Source organism: Vespa mandarinia, chromosome 3 (genome assembly GCF_050613455.1).
Source record: "Vespa mandarinia isolate Hongniang chromosome 3, ASM5061345v1, whole genome shotgun sequence".
NCBI classification, from domain to species: Eukaryota; Metazoa; Arthropoda; class Insecta; order Hymenoptera; family Vespidae; genus Vespa; species Vespa mandarinia.
The window spans coordinates 3,348,979-3,359,548 of NC_140812.1; the positions used below are offsets into that span (position 1 = coordinate 3,348,979).

At 26.7% G+C, this 10,570-nt stretch overlaps 1 protein-coding gene across 1 annotated transcript; it reads right to left on the reverse strand.

Moving 5' to 3' along the window:
- Positions 1-65: 65 nt before the first annotated feature.
- Positions 66-8,395, reverse strand: LOC118448662 (fatty acyl-CoA reductase 1). The gene is made up of 9 exons (XM_085655624.1): positions 8,078-8,395; positions 4,756-5,009; positions 2,104-2,267; positions 1,889-2,024; positions 1,522-1,721; positions 1,185-1,437; positions 687-877; positions 362-619; positions 66-281 (listed from the first exon to the last, which is right to left on the reverse strand). The coding sequence occupies exons 2-9, from the start codon at positions 4,969-4,971 to the stop codon at positions 146-148; spliced, it is 1,554 nt and encodes a 517-aa protein (XP_085511750.1). The 5' UTR covers positions 4,972-5,009; positions 8,078-8,395; the 3' UTR covers positions 66-145.
- Between the last annotated feature and the right edge of the window lie 2,175 nt (positions 8,396-10,570).

Sequence of the window (10,570 nt, forward strand, 5' to 3'; positions counted from 1 at the left end):
TTGTCTTATTTGAAAACATATTTTTTATTAATCTATATTTTTTAAATAATTGATATTCATGGAAATTACAGCAGAAATAACTGAAATTTTATTTAATCACGTATAAAATTATAAAAAAATAATTATAAACTGGGAATATGTATAATTATAAAGGTAATATTTTGGTGACTCCGGTCCAGCTTTCGTTAAAAAATGCTTTGAAGCTACCGATCCATGAAAACAGTACGTATATCAGAAGTGCAAATAAAAGTATCTTCGTAAATATGTCTACCCAATACATTCTGTAAAAAAAATTAAAAAAAATAATAAAAATAGTAATATCTTTCGTAACGTAAATAAAAAATAAATATAAGAATTTTACATTCTAATGTGCCGACGAGCTGCCGGTAAAGTTTCTGGAAGTTCTTTTAAAATATAAATTCTTGCAGCTTGTATACAAGTTTCAAAATATTCGTACAAGTCTATGTCGTCTCCGTGTAAGTAATATTTATTATATTCTCTGGCATTAAATTTATCTCTCACTTCCTTTATATTTGCATTAACAAAATCCCATTGGTTATTGGCATAGTATTCCAACACATCGAATCCTTTTTGTATGCGACGTTGAACTCTACACATGCTATATAAGAAAAGAAACTAGTAATTATAACCAATTGGTAACTTTCAAATCATCTTTTATCGCTTACATTGGTTCGTAACCCGCAAGAAATATGATTGTATCAATCAAGTAAGCTGGAATCGTGTGAAATAAGAATACACAAATATCATGATGAAGACGTGATTTTTTCATACTGCCACCTGGGTACCAAACAACACCATTTAAAGGTATTTTCTCTATTACTCGACGACCAATCTCTATGATTTCACCCCACGAAACCTACGATAAACATTTTTATATTAAATTATAAAGCTTTGATAAATACATACAATATAAAGTTGATATTTATTGGGTCAATATTTTTAAACATTTATTTAACATTTTAAGTAAATGGTCAATATTATAAAATATTAATACATAATATAAGTGATAAACTTTGGTGCATTAAACCCTGTTATTTAATTATTTATATTGACCAAAATATTCGTATAGACTGACCATTTATTTTAAAAAATATTTGACATCAATAAATAAAAATACTGAGAAAATAAATAGAAATTATAATATAACAATTATTAAGAGTTACCTTGAAATCGCTACTACTGGTAAGATTGTATATTCTCTTATCATGATCTTTGAAATAAATATAATTCCATGTGCAAGCAAGAATAGCATTGACCAATATATCGACAGGAACATAATCGGCATAACTATTTTCATTGCAATACATGCTCCTAATTACACCTTTTCCAGCACCGATTAAAAGTCCTGTAGGACCATTAATATTATCTGTCCATCCTGGAAGTGGTTCTTTCCAAATAGGTATAATCACACTTGGTCTATAATTGTAAAGTTATTAAACGATTGATTCTCTTACATATATGTATCTACCTAAAAATATGGAAAATGTTTCGAGATATTACCTTAATAGAACTATCGGAATGTATGGCATAGCTTCTTCAATAATCCTTTCGGACAGAGCTTTCGTAAAGGCATAAGTATTTGGTATTTTACCTAATATCTTATGTGTTATGGTATTCACTATTTCATCGTCCATCCATTCGATACATGTTATTACCTTATGTGGATCCGCTGGAGATGGATACAGCTTTTCTTCCAATAACTAAAAAAAATGTTGAGACCATCATTATAAATAAGGGTAATTTCTCAGTATATATATATCAGTATGTGTATATGTGTATACTAATATATAATATAAGAATTATCAGTCTTTATGATATATACATATATATATGTATATAACTATTTATTTTTATTATTTATACGTACTTTTTGATCAAGGTGACAATAAGATGTACTAATGTGACCGAAAAATAACAAATTCTTCATTTCCTTGGCCAAATCCAACATTTGTTTCGTACCACGTGTATTCAATAATACCGCTTTCTTTAACATCTCATCGAATCTTTAACGTATATGAAATACTCAGTAATACTTTTGTATGATTACTCGATGAAAGGAATTCGAAATACTATAATCCTTACCTCACTGTTGCTGCCGCATGATAAATAATAGTAACTTTGTCAATCAACATTTTTCTATCCTCTGCTGAAATGCCAAGTTCTGGTAACATAACATCTCCTTTTATCGCCATCACCGTATTGTGCAATGTTTCCAATCCTCTTTGTTCACGAATTTGATCGAATATCTACTGATTTATTATAAAATTTCAAATTTCAAATCGATATTAATTTTAATTCTATATAATTTATTTTAAAATTGAACATTTCAAATCAATTGTAATTTAAATCGTTTATAATTCGTTTAAAAAATCTGAATTATAAAATAAATTATATCATTTTTTTATATGTAATCTTATCATAGCTTTCCTTTTTTTCATTTTTTTTTTGACATCTTAATGATATATCATATATCTTAGGTTCTAAAATATCGAAGAGAATTTATTATAAAATCTCTAGAAAGTGTTTGGTAAGTCAATTGCAGTACAGTTTCGTCACATAAATGCATAGAAATGATGCGATAGAAATCGTAAAAGTCGTATATTTCGTCATTTCACATTTACTTTATATGCTTACACATATTATTAGTTAAAGTTGAATAATCATTGTGAGGTAAATTTATGAGTAAATATTGTAGTACATGTTTGTAAAATATATATGCATACATACTGTACATGTTTGCATTATATACACGTATGAATATTTTTGAAGTTACGACACGTTTTTTATTTTCGATTTTCATTTTCTTTTAATTCCAATACTATGGTAATGTGTATATTACATTTTAATGAATTGAATTCAGGATAGATATCAATTACCTATCAATTTCCACGTTAAAGCGTATAAATCGTATGGAATTAAAAAGTAAAAAGCGTTACTAATAAACCCGATGAAGAAATTTCATTCTCTTATTTTCGATGGTTTAGAATGTTGGATATCTAAAAAATATGAACCGTAAAAAAATAAAAAATTCTACTATGTACTTATACATGTTTAAGAAAACGTATATAATTTCTAGTCTGACTTTTTAATGACATTCAAATATTTTACTTATTAAGTGAATAATAAGAAAACTGGTAAAACTGGAATTTCACGAGTCATAATCACTGTTAATATGTAAATTCACAGTTTTTAAAGAAAAAAAATAAAAGAAGTATATATTCTTGATCGTACAACTACTTTTACTATTTGACAAGAAAACATTTATTTGTTTTTATAATTGTGAAAAGTTGATCATTATCAGTTAAAAAGTCAATATAGTTTTCTGACCGGTTAGGCTTATTATTCCCTTTATGACACACGTACATCACTTATGACACAGCACGTAAAGTTAAATAAAATAATTTTTTTCAAGATATATTACAACTTTTACTGACTGTAACAAACTTGCTAGATTAAAAAGATATAACATGATATATAAGTACATACGCAAGATGTTATTACGTTTATTGGTTTGAGTAGATTAATTCTATTTTCAAAGGCTATTCTTGAGGATGCTAATTAAATTTTAAATTGACATTTACTGTCAAAGGAGGATTTACACACACCCATACATGCACACACAGAGAGAGCATTTGAATTTTATAAAAATATGTAATTTCGTTAAAAAACAAAATTTTAATCGTATAAACCGGAATTTATTCTGAAAAAGATTGCTTGTTACCCAATATTACACATAATCTTGTTACATATACATGTGCGCGCGCGCGCGTATGCACTAGAATAATAAATAGATAGTACAAGTTTAAAATAATTTTCACCACTTAGCATGAATCTGTACCAGTGATTCCATTGAGTAAAGGTTCTCTAATGGTAACCACAGATCAATCGGAAAAGACATGATATAACCCATATACCAGATAAACTACGAATAGATTACTTTCACTGGCTTTGGTATGATTAAATAATAACAACGATAATAATAATAATCTCTCTCGTTACATTGCTATTTGAACGAGGCCTTGACTCTGTTTCTGTGATGCATTTATATCCCAGATAATATGCAATGACTTTCACTCACGAATCGTCGAAAGTTTCGAGAAAGGGAAACAAAACAACAATTGTTTAGTTGCTGTTCGTAATTGTGAAAAAAAGTGTTTGTCGGTATCTTTTGTAACCTCTTTTTTCTTTTTCTTTCTTTTTATTTTTTTTTGTATTTTTTTTTTTTTTTTCATTTATTTCTCGAAAGTTATACTAAAGCTTTACGTATACACTTATTTTTGTTTATTATTATTTTCACGAGAGCACTTATTATTTCATCACAAAGAATTTATTCATTTTTTCTTATTTCAAAGAAATGATTCTACGATCTTTTTCGAGATTCTTTCTAGATTTATCTGATCTATGTAACAAGCAATGCGTTCATGATGCAATCTCATTTTCAACGTCATTATCACTCAGAAAATGTATAGAATATAGTAAAATATGGAAGGCCTGTTTCTAATAAAATGAATTGAATGATCTAATGATTTTGTTAAGTTCAAATCAAATATTATATTTATATTTTTTCAAAGAATTCCCTTTGATTTAATTGTCACTTTCTTTTGCATTTAACAATTCAATAAAATTTAATTGAACAATTAGAATGATTTATCCAAACACATGTTACGGTTTCTCAGTGTTTGTTTTAATATTACGATGTATTTAAGTACTTTACGAATAAAAAAGAAACTGTACCGGACTCTCCAAGATCTCATTTAAACGATCCTTAGGTTCTTTATCCTTTTTAGGTCTAACGAGCATAAAGATCTGTGTTATTCCTGGTAAACAACGTAAAAATTTTTCGAGCATCACTTTCCCAAGAAATCCAGTGCCTCCGGTAATAAGGATGTTTTGACCTCGAAAAGTCTGCTCTATCCTGTCCGGTAAATTATCTATTTTTGTTTCCGCCATTACGATTGTATTCTTCTTCTATTTTGCTCTATTTTTTCCTGAAATACGAGAGAATAAAAATTAAAAAAAATAAAAATAAAATAAAAAATGAAATAATACAAACTTATAACTGATCGTTCTTTGCACGATTTTTGTTTTTTTTTCTTTATGTTTATTTAAAATTAATGAATAAAGATTAATAAACATTATTAAAAAACATTGATGATATAATAATTAGTCAGTTCTTTATTGTGTATGTACGAATCCATTTGAATAACATAATTAATTTATTCATTGAAAAAATATATACTGTATATTTTTATTTATTTATTTTTTTTTCGTCATTATTAGTTAAAAAATCTTGACAATATAATAGTTAATCACTTCTCTATTAAGTTCATTTGAATACTTTAAATATCAAAATCTTTAATTTATTAATTATATATACAAATTTAGTAGAATACAGTGTCTAATCTCTTGATTTTTCACAAGATGATTTCATAAGATGAAGTTTCGCTCGTTAAAATTACAAAAGCGTACAAATACTTTCATTGTCAATTCCAAAACATATCCGCATATTGCGCGACGCTAAGCAATAAAAGAGAGAGAAAAAAAAAGTATGAGAGAGAGAAAGAAGGATAGACATGTCCGTTTGATGAAAATTACGAGTTTCGTAATGAAAACGATGGTTGATGAACCACAAATCATTGAACGTTCTTCTGTCTCTACTACATCGGTTAATACTTTCGATCATGTTTCTTTGCGGTTGCATTACGTCTTTGGCGTTTTTAAGAACTATTTTTTTTAGAAACAAACAATCGATTCTCATTACAATGGTGAAAGCGGACACTTATGTCAAATGTTTGTAACGAATTAAAAAAAAAAAAGTAAAAATACAGACGACAAAACGGACGTAAAAACAATTCTGAAAAAGATTTTATTTTTTTCTTACATTTTTACTGTTATCGTACAACATTTAAAGTCGTAACTCTATGAAGGGAAAAACAAATTTGAAGTCACACACACATATATATATATTTTTTAAGCCTTTCATTTTTGTTCCATAAATTTGATTGTTGTTGTTCGATATTTGATCGTGTTTGTTCGATATAAATTATATTATTAGTTTTATTAATATAATAAATTCTTCTCTCTCTCTCTCTCTCTTTCTCTTTCCCTTTTTTTTTTAAATATGAAAAAGAGGATTTAAAAATATGCTTTAAAAATAATTGTTTAGAAATTTTTGTTTTATTTTCTTTTGATTACTTTAACATTTTCTTCCTTTTGCATATATGTTGTTTGCTTTCTTTCTTTCTTTTTTCTAATTTAACAAAATACAATGATCATTAGCAATGATAGAAAATATGTGTAATCTAATTATAGAATTAATTTTTCATTTTGAATTTTTTATTTAATTAAAAAAAAAAAAATAAAAAGAAATAAAAAAAGAAGAAAATAAAAGAAATATAATTATTATCAACGATAGAAACTGCGCACAGAAAATAACAATCAATTTGTCAAAGAAACGTTGCATTGAATCCGTTACGATTTCTAAACATTAAGTCGATTGTGCAACGTGTGTTTTGAACAGCAAATTGCATTCATATAAACACTTTGCATGCACACATATAATACGTGTTAATATCTCGAATGTGCTAAGAAAGAAAGAAAGAAAGAGTTAGAGAGGAAGTGGAAAGAACAAAGAAGAGAAATATATGTGAAAAGATACGAGTCATTGGATTGCACTGAGTATTTCATTTTAAGATTTATACAAAGCAAGAAATAGATACGTAAACAACACATCAATTATGTAATTTCCGTTTGTGTGACTACATGATGACACGACCACACATTGATAAATAATAAGTAGTCTATGGAAAAACGAGTACGCGATAATTTTATGCATAATTTATTTTTTTTCGTATTAATAAAAAAAGACAGCAAACCAGTCAACAGACATTCGTAATAAAAATAAAATAGTATAATAATAAACTATTTTATAAAATTTCATTTATATAAAATAATGAAAAAAAGAAAATAAATAAATAAAAAAAAATGAACGAAAGGAAACATCTGTCATGAACGAAATGTTTTAATTTTTTTGATAAATAATTATAGACGAAAGAAAGCAAATTTTTTCTTGATTTTCTCTGATAACGATTAAAGATGTTCATCAAAAGAAAATAAAAATAAAAAGAAAAAACTTGAAGAGTAATCAAAATGAATACGCGCGTAACAACATATTTTCTTTCAAGAGAATCATTTTAATATTTTTATAATGTCCTAGATAAATTCTAATTCTATTGTATTATACATTCTACGAATTTGAACTGCACGCGTATACGATTAGGTAACTGGCATTAGAAATAATGAACCATAAAAACTAGGACAATGTTCTCTTTCTTTCTCTTTCTATGTATTTGCAATTATAATGCATGCTAGCATGTGAACGTAATTTCGATCGATAGATATACTTTGCTTGTCACGTAAAATGAAAAGGAAAGAAAAAGAAAATTAAAGAAAAGGAGGAAATAAATTTTAATTGGCATATCTTAATTTTAGGTTTTCAATCTTAAGAACTGCATGATGCAATTGACAAGAAATTCGAAACGATCTTAAAATGTCATGAACATTGATATATACATATATATTTATATATATATATATATATATATATATATATATATATATACAACAGAGAGAGAGAGAGAGAGAGAGAGAGAGAGAGAGAGAAAACTTATGATCAAGAAAACAATGAAAAGTGTTTTTTTGTATTATTAAATAAAGTCACGTATTAGAGATTATTCAAGAAATAATAAAATGATTTCATCGTGATACGTTTAAACGATATATTACAATAAACAATTTGCGTATATCACTAACAAATTTTTAAAAGTGCACGATTTAAATTCAAAATCTTTTAAGCTTGCATGATATCAAATTTCAATATTCGTTCTCGATTTTTTTGCAATTCGAAACATTAATTCTACACTCTCTTCTTCTTTCTCTCTCTCTCTCTCCATCTCTCTCTCTCTCTCCATCTCTCTCTCTCTCTCTCTTTCTTTCTTTTGTTTTGTCGATTAAAAATTTAGAATTTATAATCATCAATAATAAATAATACACTTACTCTGAAAATAAATAGATATTCCTTCGTTACGCCGTTGATATTTACTCCGTCAATAGTCTGTTAATCAAGATTACACACAGAAATTTATTTTGATCTTGAATTATGGATCTTGATCTGCGAAGAAAAAGAGTAAAGAAAGGATGACGATAGAGATTTCTCAGAAAAAACTTTTAACCGAACGAGCTTGAGTCTAGTGTTGCTTGTGATACTGATATGATCCTGAATGATAGTGTGTCTTTCGTTGACTCAGAAAGCATAATGTCTCAAGCCTACTGTTTTTCGCTGAACACTCATCGGGGACCGAATCATACCAGTATCCACCTCCTATCCCCTAGTAAATATACGAAGTTTAGGTCACCACCATTCTACTCCTTCCACCACTATTGCTAACGTCATTACCACCATCTTGAAGAACGTCGAAACGATTTTTCTGATACTTTTTAGCATCGTTCCCTTTCGGAGACTTAACTGCAGAGATTTATAGAAATGTTCTATTATAATAGTTTTTCAAATGAAATTATTCATTATAAGTAAACCAATGTTTATCAAATTTGTTTCATATATTATATATATATATATATTTCATATATTATATATTATATTCATATATTATATATTGATATATATATTTTATATATTATATATTGATATATATATATATTTTATATATCATATATTATATTCATATATTATATATTGATATATATATATTTTATATATATATATATATATATATATATATATATATATAATATTTAGCTGAGTACATAATAACTACGTCAAGTCTATAATACAGAATAATATATGCGTTAACTTATTTTTTGAATATCTTGTGCAGCAAAAATATTACCATATTACATCGTAACAAAAAATTGCTTGATACATCTTTTGTTTTTTATTAACTATTTAATGACAGAGTTGTTAATGATAGAGCTATAAATTAATAATTATATAATATCTTAGAAATATTACCAGAAAGAGTCTCTCATGGAATATTTATTTGTATAGTATTGTAACGTGATGTCAAATTAAATTTTTATAAACATTAATAATATATATATATGTATATTATATATATTATATATATAATATAAAATATATATTATGATGTTAAAAAATATCTATCATAGATGCATAACGCTTAATACAAGGAGTTACCAAGAAATTATTCCTTAAATATTTATTATTAATTATATATTGTTGGAAGTCAAAGCAGCATATTATTATTATTTACTAAGGAGGAAATGCGCTTGATTTTATTTAGATGAACTTCGATCGTCGTTCCAAAATGCATCGCATATTCGTTTCGCAAGGTTATTTCAATATACGTAACTGATGAAAGTTAAGAATCTTTAAGATTCAAACCAACTGTCTTAGAAAGTTTCAACAAACTAAATTTTGTTTATTCTACCGTATCAAAAGTTTCTTTTCTCATGAATGATTTACAGCACCTCTTCAAATATCCTAATAAATAAACAAATATAATATATATCGATAATTCAATTATCATATAATTTATAATTTATCAATAAATTATATGTGTAATGTATACATAGCTTGATTTAAACTATTCGCTTATTAAAACATTAATTCAACTATTTTTGCAGTGCTCGAGAGAGAGAGAGAGAGAGAGAGAGAGAGAGAGAGAGAGAGAGAGAGAGAGAGAGAGAGAGAGAGAGAGAGATAGAGAGAGAGAGAGAAAGAGAGAAGAGAGAAAGAGAGAGAAAGAGAGAGAGAGAGAGAGAGAACAATAAATTGGGATTAAAATATTCACGAATGCAAAATAAAGGTGAGAGAAGCTCGAACATTGATTCTTTAGGCTGCATATTCGACCTCTATTCGTTCGTAGAATTTCACTTTCGTTACCTACCATTTTGCCTATATAGTAACTTTGAACCTTGCATACTTAGATAAATATATATATACGTATATATATACGTATATATATGACGTATTGTATATATATACGTACATATGTAGTTATCTACGTAGGTATATGTATATACGTTTCTCTGTCTCTCTCTTTGTGAAAAGGAAAGAGACGGGAAATTTACTTTCAACAACTTTTAAGACGATTCGCGATAAGGTACGTCAAATGTTGTGTTGTCGTTTCTATTTTTGATTTCTCGCTTGCTCTTTTTTCACATATTGTTTATTAACAATCTAATTTTGACAAAAAAAGCGGAGAAATTAAGGATAATACTATATCCAGATGCTATTACCGTCTTCAATTCATGATTTTTGTTTTCCATAATTTGTTTGAAATATGTATGCATGCGAAAGAATTTTTTTGATTTCATTCAGATAAAGACTTTCTTTAGTTCTCTATGCACTCGAAATCTTGGTTTTTAGGCTCTCATGCGAACAATACAAATTTAATATATATAATCATTTAATTATTTAATCATTTTTTATCACAATATGTTATGCTTACCTTACCTGTTGTTCAATCGTTAAACTTATATAAAGTTCTATTATGCATTAAATTGAATG

What these genes read in the sequence shown, in the direction of transcription:
- LOC118448662 (XM_085655624.1), bottom strand. Translation starts at nt 4,971, where the DNA reads ATGGCGGAAACAAAAATAGATAATTTACCGGACAGGATAGAGCAGACT. An exon ending in ATGAGATCTTGGAGAGTCCG is followed by an intron (nt 2,268 to 4,755) that starts GTACAGTTTCTT and finishes ATAAATCAGTAG; the next exon opens with ATATTCGATCAAATTCGTGA. An exon ending in ATTGTCACCTTGATCAAAAA is followed by an intron (nt 1,722 to 1,888) that starts GTACGTATAAAT and finishes CATTTTTTTTAG; the next exon opens with TTATTGGAAGAAAAGCTGTA.